Source organism: Trichoderma gamsii (genome assembly GCF_001481775.2).
Source record: "Trichoderma gamsii strain T6085 chromosome Unknown Scaffold_57.2, whole genome shotgun sequence".
Lineage (NCBI taxonomy): Eukaryota > Fungi > Ascomycota > Sordariomycetes > Hypocreales > Hypocreaceae > Trichoderma > Trichoderma gamsii.
The window spans coordinates 118067-135973 of record NW_020171394.1 but is presented as its reverse complement, the minus strand read 5'-3'; the positions used below and the strand labels follow the sequence as shown (position 1 = coordinate 135973).

General features: G+C 52.4%; 3 protein-coding genes across 3 annotated transcripts; 2 read left to right on the top strand and 1 right to left on the bottom strand.

Annotated features, from left to right (window-relative positions):
- Positions 1-921: 921 nt before the first annotated feature.
- TGAM01_v210163 (hypothetical protein) lies at positions 922-2450 on the top strand (the record flags this gene model as incomplete). Its single annotated transcript, XM_018805751.1, has 3 exons — positions 922-1384; positions 1480-1798; positions 1853-2450. The coding sequence occupies 3 exons, from the start codon at positions 922-924 to the stop codon at positions 2448-2450; spliced, it is 1380 nt and encodes a 459-aa protein (XP_018660941.1).
- An 11106-nt stretch (positions 2451-13556) lies between these two features.
- TGAM01_v210162 (hypothetical protein) lies at positions 13557-15421 on the bottom strand (the record flags this gene model as incomplete). Its single annotated transcript, XM_024550733.1, has 5 exons — positions 13557-13590; positions 13651-14111; positions 14276-14525; positions 14643-15194; positions 15357-15421. The coding sequence occupies 5 exons, from the start codon at positions 15419-15421 to the stop codon at positions 13557-13559; spliced, it is 1362 nt and encodes a 453-aa protein (XP_024404522.1).
- A 336-nt stretch (positions 15422-15757) lies between these two features.
- On the top strand, positions 15758-17342 carry TGAM01_v210161 (hypothetical protein; the record flags this gene model as incomplete). Its single annotated transcript, XM_018805754.1, has 2 exons — positions 15758-16063; positions 16119-17342. 2 exons carry the CDS (start codon positions 15758-15760, stop codon positions 17340-17342), a joined length of 1530 nt encoding a protein of 509 aa, XP_018660944.1.
- Between the last annotated feature and the right edge of the window lie 565 nt (positions 17343-17907).

The following is a 17907-nucleotide window of genomic DNA, read 5'->3' as shown; positions in this document are numbered from 1 at the left end:
TGTGCCGTTGGTATAGCGTGCTATAGACGCAAGCGGTTCAGGTTTTAGTAATGGGGCACCTACCAGCGCCCGCTACAGTGCATGCCGCTGCTGTTTGTGGACGCTGGATATACCCAGTAGTGCAGCTTGGATTGCCAGCCAAGAATAACCATAAGTTGCTTGGCGGGGTCCAAGTACACCGAGGTTGCCAGCGAGCACAGACGCCATGCAATGGATCTTACGAAGACAGCTGTACAACGTCCTCACTTACAGCAAGTAAGCCACCATACACCAAAAGTGCACCCTCTCATATGATCACTGGATACATTTCGTGGCAGATTCAAGGACTGCCTACCTACTTAGGTAGATACCTGTCTGCTACGCTACTTGCCCCAGTACTTTAGTAGTCTCTACAAGACTTACTCGCATTAGCGAAATCGGGCATCGAACATCTACAGCCAACAGTCCAAGCGCATCAAACTGCCAGCACCCACAATCGGCCAGTGTGATAACATCATGCTAACCAATTCGAGCTCTACGTTATCTTGGCTACATTGACCCGTTTTCCCTCGTCCTTCTTCTTGCAGCAGTAGAATAAGCCCAGAAAAGAGGCACGGCACGCGGCAGCCTTCCGCGGGGCTGGAGCCAATCCTATACACTCAATATCCACATCATTTCTGACCACGCCGTGCCGCTCATCGGACTACTATTATTAGGAACTGGGTGAGCCGCATCTACAACTCACTTGTGAGCATTGACAAAAGCAAAAAGAAGGAGGCAGAAAGAGGAGTGTCCGTATGAAAGTCCAAGATAAACAAATGCTGACCTGTTGATGGGGCTCTAGCATATCACATATACCATTACCATTCTTCGTATCATATCAAGTCTGCTAAACTTGTGGCGCTGCCATTCTCTGATCAGTCACATTCGTGATTAGACGCCATGAAGATTATCATCGTGGGAGCGGGCATCGCGGGCCTTTCGCTAGCCATTGCCCTCGGCCAGTCTGGCCACCAAGTAACAATTCTCGATGCTGCCCCTCAACTTGCCGAGCTGGGTGCCGGCGTTCAGATGACACCACAAGCTCTAAGATACTTGTTTCGATGGGGTCTTAAAGGGGATCTTCTGGCGGAGTCTATCATCCCTGAAAACCTGCATGTATGGGATGGGGGCAGCGGCAAACTCTTGGGCCATGTTCGAATCAAGGAAATGGAAAATCAGTACGGCGCCCCGTACATTGTTGTCCATCGGGCCGTCTTACACAATATCCTGCATCGCCACGCCATCAAAGCCGGCGGTGAATTACTCCTGGATAGCGAAGTCGTTGAGTATGATTTCGCCAATGGTGCGGTCCAGCTGCGGAATGGCAAAAGACTAACAGCCGATCTTGTTGTTGCCGCCGATGGTGCGTATTGCCTTCCGAAAAAAGGGGGTTGGCATCTCCCATAACAGATCCAGGGGCTCAGCTTGATAATTAACCAATCTTTGTGACTAATTCAGGAATCAACTCTCTCGCCCGATCTAAACTTTTGGGGAACAAGAATCCTGGTAGTCAACCAACTGGATGGGCCGCTTTTCGTATGACGGCTAAAGTCTCCAAGCTCAAAGCCGATCCAACAACTTCGAGCCTGGTAGACCTTCAGTCTCGCAGCTCAAACTTTTGGATTGCTCCGCAGGTATCATGCATGACATATTTGATCAAAGATGCCACCCTGCTTAATATTGTTCTCACTCACCGAGATGATGTCGACACCAGGAACCTTGTTGCAGATGAATGCAGAAAGATAGTCCGGGACTTGTTCAAAGACTTTGAACCTCGGTACGTCATATTATCCAACTCTTGCTCCCCATAACTAATACAGAGTTGGGGCAGTGTTCAACGCATATTGGACCTTTCTACACCCAAAATCGCCAATTACCCAGTCTACTCCGTCCCGCCATTGCCTTCCTGGGCTCACGAATCCGGCCGCTTCGTCCTTATGGGCGACGCTGCCCATGCAATGGCCTTTTACATGTCCATGGGCGTCAGCATCGCCGTCGAGGATGCAGCAGCCCTTGCAGCCGCCCTAGACCTTGCCTGCCCTCTTGGATCCAGCTTTGCTTTCTCAAATGAAGCAGACGCGCGGAGATTGAAACATGCATTGCACGTTTTCGAAACGGTGCGGAAACCGAGAGCCGAAGCCGTGCAAGAGGCGAGTCTTCATGGTGGAGACTCATTGCATACTTCAAGTGAAGAAGAACGCAGGCTTCTCTACGAAGCTCTTGGCCATTCGCACAATGACGAGATCTGGCCGCTGGAAAACGATACTAGTAATAGAGGCAACTCCGTTCAAAGATGTAAATCAACTGGTCAACGGCTCGGACCAGGTGGAATCACGGATAAGGGAACGAGAGATTGGTGTTATAACTACGATGCCATCGGCGCCATCGAGGAATACTACAAGTCCTCGTCTGCGGAAACACTTGCTTGATGCTACTGAACCAACTGGACATTAATCCCCTGCAAGCAATGTCAATCACCAAGTATCGATACAGGAGTGTGTAAAACAAGAAGCCATTGATATTGCAGTTTTTGGTTACTCCGCAACATCTAGCCGAGTTTCCAATAAACTCAACAAACCCGTAGTCACAGACATCCCAGGAGAAGAGAAGTCATTGCGTTCTTTAGCCTTTGCTTGCGGGTCGGAAAAAATCTCTTACTGTAGAGCCAGTCTAACGCTGTGAGGAAGCCCCGCAAGTGCGGAATTGCCACGTGGGGGGGGGTTTACAATCTGGAAATCTATCAAGATCCCGACTTCTTCTTAAATAAGCTTTCGCGAACTGTTTTATATAAGACCTCATATCTGCGACTCAAGAACTTAGCCAACTACACTCATCAGCTCTCATCTCTTTGCTTTTACGGATTGTGAACTTGCACTCGCCATTTCAAAAGCTTTTTTTTTTTTCTCTTTTTTTCTTGCATTATTTCCGTTACTAGACAGCCAAGATGGGATCTCAGCCGGATTACAGCCTCCCTACTCAGGAGGTTGCATTTTCAGGCTTTCTGTTTGACATGGACGGAACAATCATCGACTCTACCCCAGCAGTCGTCAAACACTGGCAAGCGTAATTTCTTACCCTTTCATCCCACAGCACAAGTCATTCTTCACAAGAAAAAGACGAGATTTCTGCTGACACGTTGATATTAAAGAGTCGGTGAGGAAATCGGCGTCGCCCCTGAAGTCATCTTGGAGACTTCCCATGGTCGCCGGAGTATAGACATCTTGAGGATTCTTGCGCCTGAAAAAGCCAATTGGGAATGTAAGTTATCTTGTTTCTTTACCAGCAGCTTTCTTGTCGGCCATGTTCCAAGTGGATAATCCCGCAAGTAATCTTTACATGACACATTCCCAGAGAATCTGGGCTTGGCGATCCCAACTTCTTTATTGGGCAATTTTTCCTCGAGCGAGCAGATTCCCATAGAGTCTCACAGGAGAGAGAGCTGTGCATAAATCATGAGTAAAGAAAATAGCCTAACATGTGCTCACAGACGTCACAAAAATGGAAGCCGAGCTCCCCAAAAACTACGCCGACGACGTCGTCGAAATCCCCGGCGCTCGCTCTCTCCTCTCCTCCATCATCTCCCACTCCTTCCCCTGGGCCATTGTAACTTCAGGCACCCAGCCCCTCGTCCGCGGCTGGCTCAAGAGGCTCTCGCTCGGCACCCCTGAGCATCTCATCTCAGCCGAGTCTGTCGAGAACGGCAAGCCCGATCCGACGTGCTACCGCATCGGCCTGGAGAAGCTCACCCTACAAGACAAGGCCGGGGAGGTCCTCGTCCTCGAAGATAGTCCCGCCGGCATCAGGGCTGGCAAGGCTGCGGGCTGCAAGGTCCTGGGACTGGTGACGAGCCACACTGTGGAACAGGTTGTGGGGGCCGAGCCCGACTGGGTCGTAAAGGATCTCGAGAGCGTGAGGGTCGTGAAACTTGAGAATGGGAAAATGACGCTTGAGATTTCGAACGCGCTGCGTCTAGAGTAAGCTAGAAGAGGCGTGAGAGAGAGAAATCTGGCTTCCGGTGTTGGGAAAGGGAATAAAAGAAGAGGGGAGAGGGGTTTAGAGGGCAACTTCAAGTCAAATATCAGTTAATCGACGTTATAGACAATCAACCTTAGCATTCCGTACGAACAACCCTTTGTGAGGGGAAAGATTGGGGGCCTCAGCAGGTGCTTCATGTCCTCGGATCCACCAGCCCTGTTGAAAAGCTGAAGAGACAGTAGGACTACAAGTCCTCCGTAACCTCGTACGAAGTGACGGTTGTAATAGGTTGTAGCACCATTAAATTCCACGGCCATGGAAAGGAACATGTCTCACACCCAAAAAACTTACATCTCCCCCCTGGTTTCTACACATCCGCACTGGACGCTGCAATGTCTTAGCACACATCCCTCTCACTTTGGGATTCTAGCCATTTCTGACTGAGAGGGAGTCATTTAGTCTCCTTGTCATGTAAACCCTACCGTACTACTACTGCTTTCATAATGCTTTGTGTTGCCACAGAATATGAGACTGGTCGGTGCTGTTGGAGGGTACGGCAGCCGTCTTTGACAAATTATCCTTCAGCGTGCCCTCCCCTTGGCTAGGAACTTATTGCGGCCATGGATAGGTGTGTGTGTTTGTGGAGGCGCACGGTATATTCAACTCCCGATTGCTTCTCGATATGCTGCGTAACGACAACCGGAAAAGAAAAAAAAAAAAAAAAATAGCTCGCCTGACCGCGACCGTGTTCGCCCTGCGAATGTGTAAAAGCAAGCTTAGCCAGACCAAGCACTGCTAGTATGCTATAAAGCCTCAATATGACATTTCCAACTCAGACGACATCAACGGGGGGTTAAGGGGGTAAGCCGGCACTACAAGTACAAGGCAAACATAAGGACTTATCTGCGTGTCATGCGCGCGCACCATATAGCATTGCAGATAGGTATGGGCAGGGACAACGTCTGCGATGGGGCTCTGGCGCCCGGTTGACATGCATCCTTGAGCGGGACCCTCTCACTCCGTAATCTGCTCCGTTGGAAGTCGATTTACTAGTGCCGTCTTCTCAGCAGAAGCTGGAAATCAAGCATACCACAGCATGGCTGCTTTCAGAAGATCCCCAGTCCAAAATAATCTCGCATGCTTCATTAAGGCAAGGTACGGAGGTAGTACGGTGGGAAGGAGTTATGACGAATTTAACTCTCTGTTGCCTTCATGTGGACTGATCCGATGCCTTGGAGAGGAGGGCTGCACAGAGGCTTCGGGATGTGTGCAACGATGCCCACAACACATCCCTCGGGTGAGAAGCTGACTGGGCCAGACTGCCAGGCTCAAAGAGCTGCTTGTGAGACGAGGCTGACCTGTGCCACTGCAGCGCTGGAAGGCATGCCACAGTGTGTTCACCATTGGTGTCTGGCTATCGGATGCATTGGAATTATACCAGGTGCGGTGCAACGTCAACAACTGTCAGCACTTCATCCGCCAAGCTTGTCGAGCCCACCACCTATGATTCCCCTGTGACATGCATGCCGTAGATCTTGTCTTGTTTCTGCGTCGTACGCAGCGCCTGTAACGTGATGAAGTCCTATGCAAGGTTCCGTGCGACGCGAAAGCAACATGATGCCCTCCCCTACCCTGCACCAAGAGGGGAAAAAAAAAGCCCGTCGGTTTTCTGGAGTACATTATGCCGAAATGCCGTTATCTTGACGCATTCGACATGCCTCATGGGGCACATATATCACAGCATCAGTCGCTTCTCGGTTACGTCTCATTGCTGATGGGTCCGTTGATAGAGATTTTTGCAGTAAATACTTGTGCAGTGGTTGCTTGGCCACGGCCCGCGCTTTTGTCGGGTCGTACCGCCGGAGTTCACATGTTGACGGCGAAGGCCACTTCGGCACTTGTTTTTTTCTCTCTCCCTTCCATATAAAGCCCGTGGTACCAATAACAATGGAAGCAAATAAACGGGACTTTCTAGCTGAGACTATAAGCAGCGGAAGTCGGCTTCCAAAAGGGCTGCATGCTGTCTTGGCTGCAGTTGCTGTCTGACATGCTTCAGAGGCGTTTCCCCGCTGCACTGTCTGGTGATACTCGTGCTGTTCTGTTCGACGGAATACCTTGGTCTTGGCAGTGCCAAAAGGGGGAGAGGGGCGTTGCCATGAGTTGGAAAATACAATTCTGCGAACAATTTACCCCTGCTTGAGGACAAGACTGTTCCGGTAGGACGGTCAATCGGCCAAATCGCCTGTACCCGGCGTCCAACTAGAGTCGCCGAGCCAGACGCCCAGGCGCACCACCGCCCTCGGATGCAGTGTGGTGCATGAGCAATATCCCCACACTCAGGAGATCCCGGACCTATGTACATGTATGCTGTGAAGTGGCATCGGGGAACCAGCAGAGCGCCAGGGCAATATCAGGCACACGTGGGATGGCACGCTCGTCGGCGCGAACCAATGGAAGAGCCCCGTCAGCCCAGATTAGAGCGGTTGGGCGGGCACTGCCGCTTCAGAGTTGTGCGCCAAATCAACGCCTTTGCTCACCCATTCATCGTATCGAGTAGCCGCCGGGTGGTTGGTGCACACTTTGCCCATGTTATTCTGGTCAGATGGCTGCGCGGCTGGCTGCGGCAGAGGTGCGCATTGGATTATGAGGCAATCCCAAGTCTGCCGTCTCGTGTAAGCCGCCTTCTCATCCTGCGGGAGACACAGCTCAAGTCGAAAAAGGAGATGACTCCGTAGTCTGGCGCCGGCTAGCCACGCGGAGCTTTTCGTTCTCGGTCGCTCTCTGCCTCTCAACCCCCATCTCCCCATCTCCCTTCTTCTTCTTCTTCTTCTTCTTCTTCTATTTCTCCTAGTCTCCTCGCGCAATCTTGGTATCGCGCTATGACCCTTTGCCATGTGGGAGCCTAAAAATTCTCGGGAAGCGATTTGACTGGCTAGGATGCGAGATTGTATCTCTTCGACTAGCTAGTTTTGACAACGCTCCTCATGCTCCTCCTGCACTGGATCTTTATCCAGAAGGATATCTTGAAACTCTATGGGGCTAGAAGCAAGAGTGGCCGAACACCTTGCCTTGCGCCACAGCCCACCCTGCAGAGCTAGGCAATTGCAGCGTACCATTGGGCGGTGGTGCTCGTTAAAATCTCCGGAGGCTTGCAGTTTCAAAGCTGAGAGCAGATTCGAGAACATGAGATGGATGCAGTCGATGCTTTTTCGTTCCTGCAAGGGGTCTATCATGCAAATTCTTGCGACGGTGAGTGTGCGGAGTTCTCCGTAGGAGTCAACAAGTGCGTCTAATCGCGACCCACGAGCGTCTGTCATCTCCGAGCGGCAGGGGCCGGAACGCCGCGCATACTGTAGGAGCGCGCGCTCTGTATTGCCCAGGTAGACTCGGTCTAGGGCTACGATATGGTCACGAAAGAGGAAGAAAAACAAAATAAAATAGCAAACAAACTTAGATGAGGGTCGTGCCGCCGCGAAGCTTGGTAGCTTGTGAAGCTGTCACTTAGCGCTCTGGGCTGTCCCGATCAGCCAGGCACTTGAAAGGATCGATGGCGTACCACAGCTGCTCAACAGGGCAATGAGCGACACTCGCAAGTCTCGATCGAGAGCTTAAGGGACAGGGTTTGCGGATCCATCCACGTGGCCGCCCGGACCCCAAGACCGCACTAATCTCCCCGTCCGGCCGCGGGGATTTTGGTTGATTTCCCAACCTGCACGCCCCTGAGGCCTCGAAACGACACACCCCACCCCTTGGCCCGATTCGTTGAGTCTCGGGCCAGCCGCACTGCAGGTGGGATTCCCAGCGTGGCTGTTGCTTTTAGCAAGAGGAAGGTCGCTCATGCTGTAATTCATAGTGATCCTATACAAGCTTTTCTCTCTGCATCACTTTGTGTGGAAGCTCAAACGTTTGCTGGCAGGTTAATATCCAAATGGCCAGGGTCCAAGTCCGAAAACCCTGCACGAACTGATGAGACGCTGTCCCGCAGCCATGACCCCGCATTTCTCTCCCACCCATCCGCCGTGTGAATCGGTTGGTATAGTGCACGTCCAAGTACCCGTGAGAGAGCGAGAGACACACTGCTGCTCGTATCTTGGTGAAGATGATCCTCGTTCTCTTGCGTTCTCGCCGAAGACCCAACACAGTATCTGGTGTCCGCTTGGGGCCATCTGCATTCTCACGCCACTTTTAGTACTGGCGGGGGAATGCTACGGTTGGAAGAGCCCAGCCCACGACACTTACTCGTACACTGCTCCATCCAATCTAGATAACTAGTACATCTGCTTGGTCCGGTCAGTTCATGCAGATGTAGAATGACTTGAATGCAAACCGAGTTCGGCCCGCGGTTCCTGTTGTCGCTCACATGACCGAAGTCACGTTTGCGTTGGGTTGCAAGGGGAGTAAAGGCGTGTATCCCTTGCTTGTTTTCAAGCTTCAAACCAGGCTGAGGCTGATCGATTGGGTTTCTCATTGCTCTGAACCAAAAGAGAATAGGCGGATACTCGAATTCTCCTTGATACTACTAGGTATTTCGCAGCCCAGCAATGCCTAGACAAGCCCGCATCCAACGATCAGATTGATCCACAGCGTTGTTGTAGTCTTGCTCTGCGTATTTTAGCTACATCCTGTCAAACGCACCACTGTCTCATATTAGTGTAACGGTAGTTTTTTTCCCCCTTAAAAACGGGAGAGGGTACAAAGTTTACGTTCAATCCCAGTAGTAGGTACTATATGTCGAAATCAATATCAGATCCTAAAAGGAGGAAATGTATTTGAAAAAGCAGCGGTATGTAACACGGCACTAGAAGAAGATAAAAAAAGAAGAGCCAGCATTGGATTCTCGCTGAATAGATTAAAACAGGTCGCACAGCTTGTACCAGGTATTGCTGTACAGTAGTCTAGATCTCTGCGGCAGAGATGGGCTAGGCCGATGAGCTAGGGTATTCAGCTGGTAAAATGTAATTTTTTTAGCCTAGCGAGTAGATCAGTTGAAGCTTGTTTCCCCTCTCTGTCCTAGCACCTCCTGACTTTGCTCTGCGCCAAAGAGAGACGATCGAGACCGATGTATCTGGCGGGGCTAAGCTTCCGAACCCTTGGTTAAGACCCGAACGGTCTACAGTAGCATCATGCGCCGTCTATGCTCCGCGGATTGTGGCTATCACATCCCCTGTAGAATGTATGTTCTTGCCGTACAGTTGGCCAATGGATCGACGCCGCTGCTAGTGCTCCGTTTATGGCTGAACTGATGCGCGCGGGGCATGAGGGTGTGCGCGTGTGGCCTTGGCTTTGGCCTCAGCATATTTCGACAGCTTGAAAAGGAGAGTTGGGGGGTGTGTCGCGCCTCGCCTAAGTGACGCAAAAAGACACCATTTCAGGCTTGGCGAGATTTACTGGCGTGGTCGTCTCCCACATCCAAGATTTGGACGCGATTGGTAAAGGATCAGCCTGCCTCTCAATGTTTACCATGCCCGATCTGGCAGCATGATCACAGCGATATGTGATCTGCAGCCCAGCTTAGAGTCATAGATCAGCGAGCAGAACAAAGTCCTGTAGTGCTGAGTTTTATATGTGACGTACAAGTATGTGCTTGTATGATCGGTCGATTTTCATTTCCCTCCCCTTTCCGTAGGCGCCATCCTAGCGTGATAATCCACTGCCCTACGGGCGTACAGCTTCGCATTCATATGCGTGTCCCTGACTCTGCCTCTGGCCTGTCAGGTACTAGAAAGTTAATACGTGTTATTGCTCCGGACCTGTAGCATACTACTGAGGTAGCTAAAGCTGCGGCTAGCCTTGGGAGTAGGAGCGATCCAAAGGGCTGGGCCTGGCGTCGCCAGAGAGCAGTTGGATGCAGACAGGGTTCAGCCGTAGCTCACGCTCAGGCCGTGACACATGCCCTGCTGGCCTCGACTCAGCTGTCAAATTTTATTTCTTCTTACTGTAGTGGGATGAGCCCCCGATAACCCGAGATTCGTCCCCCACATTCCGTATTGGATGGAAGCCGAATGGCTGGCCCTAGCTTTGCACAGCGTCGCCTATTGCAACCAAAGCGCCTTGTCAACGAGTTGAGAACGATGGTTTCGATTGTTCTAGTCGCCTTTCGCTGGCTGAATTTGGGCTTCCTGATTCATCCCAGAGTTAGCATCGTCGTATCATCTTTTTCTTTGACAATCATGGCTCATTGGGAGTTAGTTAAACGTCAGTGATCGCCGGGAGGCCGTCATCGAGCTCTGCTTGGAGCGTCTAAATTGCCCCGGCTGAAAAAAAAAAATGGCCTGATGGACGGCAGACGCTAATAGCCACGGGCTGCTATCTGCGTACGGAATCCTTTGAGCAGATTCCAGCTGCTGCGGCAACAAATTTGACCATGCCGAAGACGGCAAACAAGGCGATGTACAAAACAAGGACGAGGCCTCTTCTTTTGGATCGCCACGGAGCATGTACTGCGCAATGTCTCACTTGGAGTACATAGGAACCTAGGGGAGTGTAGGTAAATTGATCGCCGGTTGCTGGCTGTGCTGTCTGGATTGTTTGCGCCCAAAGCGAAACCTGCCTTGGTGATCGGCATTCCAGTTACCCTTCTTGACTGTAGCGAGTGCGCATCCAGATCTCTGGGTCGAGACCGTTCTGCTCGGCACTGCCGCCGCGGCCGGGCCAGATTTGTCGTTTTTCCCTTTCGCCTATCCATATTCGGCCCTCAGTGTAACAGCGGCTGGGTAGAAGTGGCGATTAGCGCCCCATCACTTCCAATCTCTCGGGACCGATGTAAGGCTGATAGTTATTCTTATCTTGTCTCATTTATTAATGGAACACGCTTGGAGCCAGCCGCATGTTTGGTAGGTATCCAATACACGATGTTCCTTGCTATTCGTATCTCCAGCAGGGCCAACTTTGGCGAAAACTATACGCGGCTTGCGTGAGTGCTTCTCCGGGACTCTACTGACGGGGGTTGCAATTGTAGTGTCTCTTGGGTGATGCAGCCTGAGTTACAGTCTCCAAGGCCAAGACATTGCGCAACATATACGCCGAAAGAGAAGGTGCCAATGTAATTGCCCAGATTGTATACACTATAGGGGGTTTATACTTGTGGGCTCAATCTCAAGTGAAGGCGAACACTGTCTGAGGTACTCTGCCTTGCATATATTGCGAAGTAACGCTGGCAGTACCTAGAAGGAAGAGATGCGTTGCTTTGCCCACCACTTGAGGTGTTCTCTTTCGTACTGGCACACGTGTTGGGTTGAGAAGCTGGACCGCGATGGTGGGGTGCAATGGCTAGAGTTGCTGTTGGTCTTGGCGTCGTGATACGTTCTGTAAGCGACTGTGATGCGCATCATCTCCCGAGCTTTAGCAGAACCTACCATCCCATCTAGGACCCTCGACCGCTAAATCAGATTTAGCTAGAGGTGGCGCTCCGTGGTAGGCGAATGGCTTTTTTTTCTCAGCTGAAGACGCCATTTTTTTCATTTAAAAAGAGAGGCGTTGCTTCTTGAAGTTAGTCCGCTTTGGATATACCGCCAATGAGACACGATATGAAAATGCGGAGTGTTCTGTGCTGTGTCGTGCCAGCGTAGCGGTATTGCTTGTAGTACCTTGTTCATCGTACAACCCATGCGAGCAATTAGGTATGTCAATGACAAATAACGAGTATGGATGACCTGCTGCTGCTATCCGGACGTCACTTTGTAATAGTGCATAAGACCATGCCGCTTGTCAATTCTCGAGAATTTGACATACAGGAAATTACAAGTAACTGTGTTTGAAGGTTGTATTACGGGCATGGCGATGCTGTATCGTGAAGTTGCAATCATAATTCTGAGACGCCAGAAAATTGTCCTATAGCATTCGACCAGGTAAAAGGATGAATGGTTTTTCCACGGCCCTGTCTTTGTGTCGTGTTGGCCTGTCATGGTCTGCTCGGGACCGAAGGAAAACTTCGTATACCGGAGCGCTAAACTCCGTGGCGTCTTCCCCGCCACTCAGTTCAGTGTTGGTTTGACTTGATATCTGCTGCTAATTACAAGCTGCCATTCAAAGGAGGTAGGATAATTTGTGGTGAACTAGTAAGCACTTTGGGCCTCCGAATCTGATCCAGACAAGTCAATGTAGCTTATTTCCTGGCGGGGATGGGTTGACTGCGGCTGTGATGCTGGGCTTGACAGCGAGTCAGCACAGCTAATCAGTGTGACGACTAAGCGAAATGGGCTGGCAAAAGCCATGGTGCTCAATCCGGGTTTAGGCCTGCTTGCCTGGGGTAGAGCTTGCAGGGATCGAGGATTGACAGGCTGATGATGAGGTGTGTGATGGTCCCGAAACAGGCAAAGCTCCGCGAAAGACGGGTCTCGGAACGGTGGGGTCGCTCCGGGAGGTCGATCCAACTGCTTTGGGCAAAGTTTTTGGCTGGCAGAGAGGGGAACTGCGTGTGGCCGAGATAGGCAGCGCGGATGTGCCACGAGGTGAACATCCCGCGTGTTTATGCGTGCCGCATCGTGAGAGTCCAAAGGCTACATGCTGCTTGTAGATGCACTTTGAAAACGAGGCTGAATGCTGTGCGACAGTGGCGGCATCCCATCTGATCATCCAATGAAGAGCATCATCTGCGCACCATCAGTGAGGAAAAATGTCTTGGAACGAAAATAGAATGCTCTTACAGCAGGCAAGTGCCTCAGCTCTGCACGCTTGACGCCCTCGCATACAGCCATGATGCCAATCGAATCGCCTCCTGGTTTCCCCTCCCAAGACGGCGTCGGAGCAGGGCAGGTACAGCTTGTACTCAACTGCGAGAAACCCACCCAGAAACTCCTTTAGGCTCTGTGCATCATGGCTAAATCAGGGCAGCAGGGGGGTGTAGCGCCATGGCAGGAAAAGTCGGGAATCACGTCCAGTCGCTGGCGCTTCTTTGGAGCGTGGCGAGCTTGTCTCGGAAGAGGTTTAGCAGCACAGGCTGCCTGAGCTAGAGGGCGCGGGCATCATTTGCGCAGTCTCCGGGAGGCAGACGGCGAGGTGGTGTGCCGAGAGGAAGAGGTTGAGCGTAATCTAGGTCTAGGTAGGTAGTCGAGCTGCTCGACCGGGTCTGTCCGGGCCGGGCACGGTGGGCTAGAATAGCAAGCGAAGATGGAAAGCTCCGGAGAGCTTGGTGGGCAAATTAGGTGAAACGAAGCTCTCGTGAACCACGGACGGCGAGATTTTTTTCACCACGATAGTGCCAGGTACCCAGCGATAAAGACACGACAGGCGAGAGATGTAGGTAGATTAGGTAACGGCGAGTAAGCAGCATGGCTACGGATGATGACGCGCCGATGAAGTTACGCCCAAAACGGGATTTGTTAAGCCTTCCATGTTCCCAAGCCCTTTCCCTTTATCGCAGCTGCTGGGGAGCAAAGTCGTGCAGCAGGTAAAGAGTTGGTAGCAGCGATGCAGCAAAGCTAACCCGATAGGCAGGAGGCAGCCGCAGCAGGAAGGAGCTGTGTTTATGTTGCTCGCTCTTGATCAGATGCAGACACAGACGCAGATGCCGCAGACGCAGGCCAAAAGAGGGCTGCCGCCTGGATCCGTACAAGTGTCCGCTACAGGGCAGTGAGAGCAGCACTGAGAGCAGCACTGAGAGCAGAGCAGAATAGCACAGCCCTGAGAGCAACACAGCAATCCGTCTCTCCTTACCGCGCTGTGCTTGGCCTAGCGGCAGCTCCCCGACCTGGTGGGTGGTTCATCCCAACCATGGCCATTTGCGTCGACAGAGAGGCTGCGGTGCGGTGTCCAATGGCAGCGCCGGACGCCCTGGGACCTACCGACGGCCGGGATGGACAAGGACAAGGGTTGCTGCAAGTCGCTGCAAGTCGCTGCACCACAAGCACGCGAGCTGCAGCGACCTTGGCGGTGCTGGTGGTGGATCTCACACCATTTTGGCTCGAGCGTTTGGGTAGGTTTGCAAAGGCCCAGAATCGCAGTGTGGGCACACCGTCGCATGTTTGACCTAAGTTACGCCTCTGCGCCTGGGTCGTGAGATTCTTAATGGGAAGCGCCGCGATGAAGCTTCTCACGATGGCGACATGCTCCATGCGTGGTGCGAGTACGGGTACCTCGCGAGAGCACCTACGCCGATGCGTTCCCCGCGGGAAGAGCTTGTACCAGTACAGAGTACAAGGCAGCGGCAGCATCTCGTCTCCTCGACTGTCTTGGAGCGCACTGGTGCTAGTAATTGCTCAATACTATCATGGAAGCGTCCTCCCTGGCTCCCTAGTCTTGAAGGGTATCTGCACCGAGTAAGATTGTCATCACGACGGACCGCGTGTGGTATGGGCGTGCCCCCGCCCTCATCGTCTCTCTCGTCTCTCTCGTCCTGCTCCTTGGCTGCCGCGAATGACACGCGGGATGCCATCGCGTTATCCCGCCGGGCCTCCCCCAGGCCATCCGAGCTGGGCATAGCACTCGTATTCCCTGCACTCACGCTGCCAAGGACAGTATGGCACAGGCGCAGGTCCCACGTTGCTAGAGCGCGAGGCTCAAGACTCGACCCAAGACCAAGGACGTCTATGCTGTGTCCACGTCCACGTCGACGCCCACAGCAGCGTCTTCAAGGGCCTCGTCTCGTCTCGTCTCCTTTGCCTGCCCGTGCTAGCATCCTTCCCCAGTCCCGCCGTGCTGGCGCGCACAGACCGACAGCGACTCGCAGGCTGCCATCGCGGCGAACCACGCTGGACGCTGGCGCCACCGCTGCGAGCCTGCATCCACGGGCAACCTGGCGGCATTCGGAAGCGCTGAGTGATTGACTGCCTGCAGCCCCCTCTGGACTCTGGGCGCTAGGCCATGCGCAGCCGGGCTCGGGCTCGAGCGCCTGGCTGCGTGGTTCTGGGCCGGGGCTGTGGGTGGCTTCACCTCCAGGTGGCCCTAGCCTCTGCTCCGGCCCAAAAGCCTGGGCCTGTGCTGCGAGCGCTCTGGGCGCCAAAATCTGCGCCAAGAGAGGCCCACCCAGCGCCTGCAGCTGATGCACCCCCCGTCGCTGCGTGTGCTGATGCTGCAACGCCTTTTGCCCGCCCTGGAGGCCAGGGGTATCGGTGCTCCTGATCCCTGCCCGGCACCCTGGTCTCGCCTTGGCCAGGGTGATGCCCTCATCAGTACCGAGTACGGCGCCTGTACTTCGTACCGCCTTGGCTGCAGAGGGACAAAAAACCGCCACAGCGATGCGCGGCGGGTCGACAACACCACTACCGAGTTTCCAGATGCATTGATATCAAGGGCCTCTCTAGCGAGTACTTGTATCTTCCTCCGCCCCTCCAAATCTGTCCCGGATCTTGTCCCTCAGTGTTTCTATCCCGCTTTCGCCGTCAACGCCAGATCCCCTTGATAAGGCTGTTGAAGAAGACGACCTCAGTATATTAATCCCTTGTCTCAGAGTCCCCTTCTCCTTCTCTTCTCTCCTCTTCCTCCTCATCGTTCCTCGAATCGTCATCGGTACCGGCTCTCAGCCCGAGAATCCCTCCTTTGCCATTCTCCTCCGCTCCCCTTCGTTGCCGATAGATTCAACACCAAGGAGTATTTAAGATCAAGGAGTCGCCTCTTGTCATCACCTCCTGTCTCGTGGAATATCGGTTTTCGATTCCAGTCCAGCAGCCGCTCCCATTGGATTGCCCCCTTCTAAGAAAGCTAGTCGGCGGCCTGAACACCTATTAGCCCGACTACATAAATCTTTATCTGGGTTATACTCCCAGTGGCCGTCAGGTCTACAACCGCACACTCTTTCGCCTCTTACGGCTTCCTACTAGCAATCATGGTTCACCTTTCTCAATCAGAGTGGCCGGCATGGACCTACTCCGTTGCTGCCGCCGACGACTTCACACAATATGCCCAGCTGCCAGACTACTCTTTGCTTGCCGAGTCCATGAAGGCATACCAGCAACAGCATACCCACCTTGTTCACCACCAGCAGATGACTCGGACGACGGAATCAAAGCCACGGCTTTCAAAAGAAGAAGTGGATCTTCTCGAGTCTGAGTTCCAGAAGAATCACAAGCCAAACAGCAGCACCAAGAAGGCTTTGGCTGAGAGCATGAGGGTTGACCATGCACGCATCAATGTACTTGCACCTGTCTCCTTGAAAAACAAATCATAGTTTGCTAACCGGCTACCAGAACTGGTTCCAGAACAGAAGAGCTCGCGAGAAGAAGGAAAACAACATTCGAGAGTATGAAGCCAGGCAGCGAGCTGAGAAAGAAGGGACCAACCCATCACAGGCTGGCCTCGAATGTTCAGATCGCAAACGTAGCCTTGGCGCCTCCTCTGCTCCCTTTCCCGAGCCGCGCCAGACTTCACAAACCAAAGAGCAGTCCCCAGACGCTCCTTCACAGCTCTCAACTACATCCGAAAGCTCCACTGATGCCTACGAGGCCACATCGCCCGTAACACCGCACATTGGTCCTTCTTCTCACAGGTTCCACCATGCGGACGATGAGCACCACTTCTTCGCTACAGATGACGCTGCTGATGAGGCCGTGTCTCCTTTAAAGAACGGGAATGATTATGTCTCGGCGCTAGATTCAGACATGTCTTTCGCTAATGCGTCGGCCCTGGACACCATGCTTTCCATTGAAGATGCTACCAGTGACTATACAAATGAGCTCCAGGAAATGGACCTCGAGCGGATAACGGCATTTCTGGACCAGACTGCTCTTCCAAACAGTCCGGATAGGCGCCTCAAGTCTCCTTGCCCAACAGACATTGCCTCTCGCCGTAATCGTCAAACTCCCCAGCTATCAATCCATGGATCTCGAAGCTTCTCTGGCTCCTTAAGATTCGGTTCCGATGCGTCTAGACGTTCGGAACAGGTTGGCTCAATGCGTCGAGTTGTCTCTACGTCAGGGACCGGAAGAGTCCGCAAGTTATCTGCGTCTTCTGCCACGCCACGGAGCCCCTTTTATCAAAGAAACCGATCGCCAATGGGCGCAGGGTCAGCAGCACCTCCAACCCCTAGTACCCCCGTCGTCGCAGAGTCACACAATATCAATGGCGGCCTGTTCCCTTTGACTACCAAGTACTCCTCGTCGGCTCTTGTTCAGGATCCCACTTTGCGCACGCCACCGGCAACGCCAGCCTTCTTGGAGAACTTTGTCTTCAATGGCAACGGCAACTCCTATGCGATGGGCAACTTTGGCTTTTCTGACGACCTTGATTCGTCCATTCAGGCAACGGCTGCCTCCAGCCAGCCTACAACTCCCATGTTTCCCTACCAAACGGGAGCTGGCTACTTTTCTGGCTATGCGAGCGGCTCGGACTATAACTGGCCCTATTCATCAAACGCCGGCGAGCCGTCCTCAGATTTCGCCGCTCCATACCACTCATCAATGGGCATGCTTTGATGTAGAAAGGCGAGCCCTGCCATAGATGCTTTACATTGAAAGCTTCTTCAATCATTCTGTATACTATATAAAAAGCAGCCTTGCTCTTTGGTTGTGTTTTTTTTTCTTGTTTTTTTTTCTTGTTTTTTTCTTTTGTCAAGATTGCCTAGCACTCGGCATGTATATGAGCACTGGATTTTGTATGAGAAGCGCATCTATGTACTATTTAAACACCACGGAAAGGCCTTTGTTTTTTTTTATTTTGGATTTCTTTTGTCATGGCTCTGGTGCGGTTGGACTTTGGATGGCTTGTGCCTCCATTAGAGAGACCTTTGTGTCAATGCTTAGCGCTTTTGCGCGGGACTGGAGCTGAAATACCCTGAGCGCTGAAAGCAATTGGAACAGTGACGGATTCACTATGCATGCTATTTTGATAATACCTACTGTAGTCGGATAATAGCAGAAGAAAAATCATATCTACTTACATATACCTATAAACATTCCTAAGAGACATGTATGGCGCCCCTTCGCGATGTGTATAGGTATATGATTGTACTCTCTACTTGCTTGTACTTGTCCTACCAGT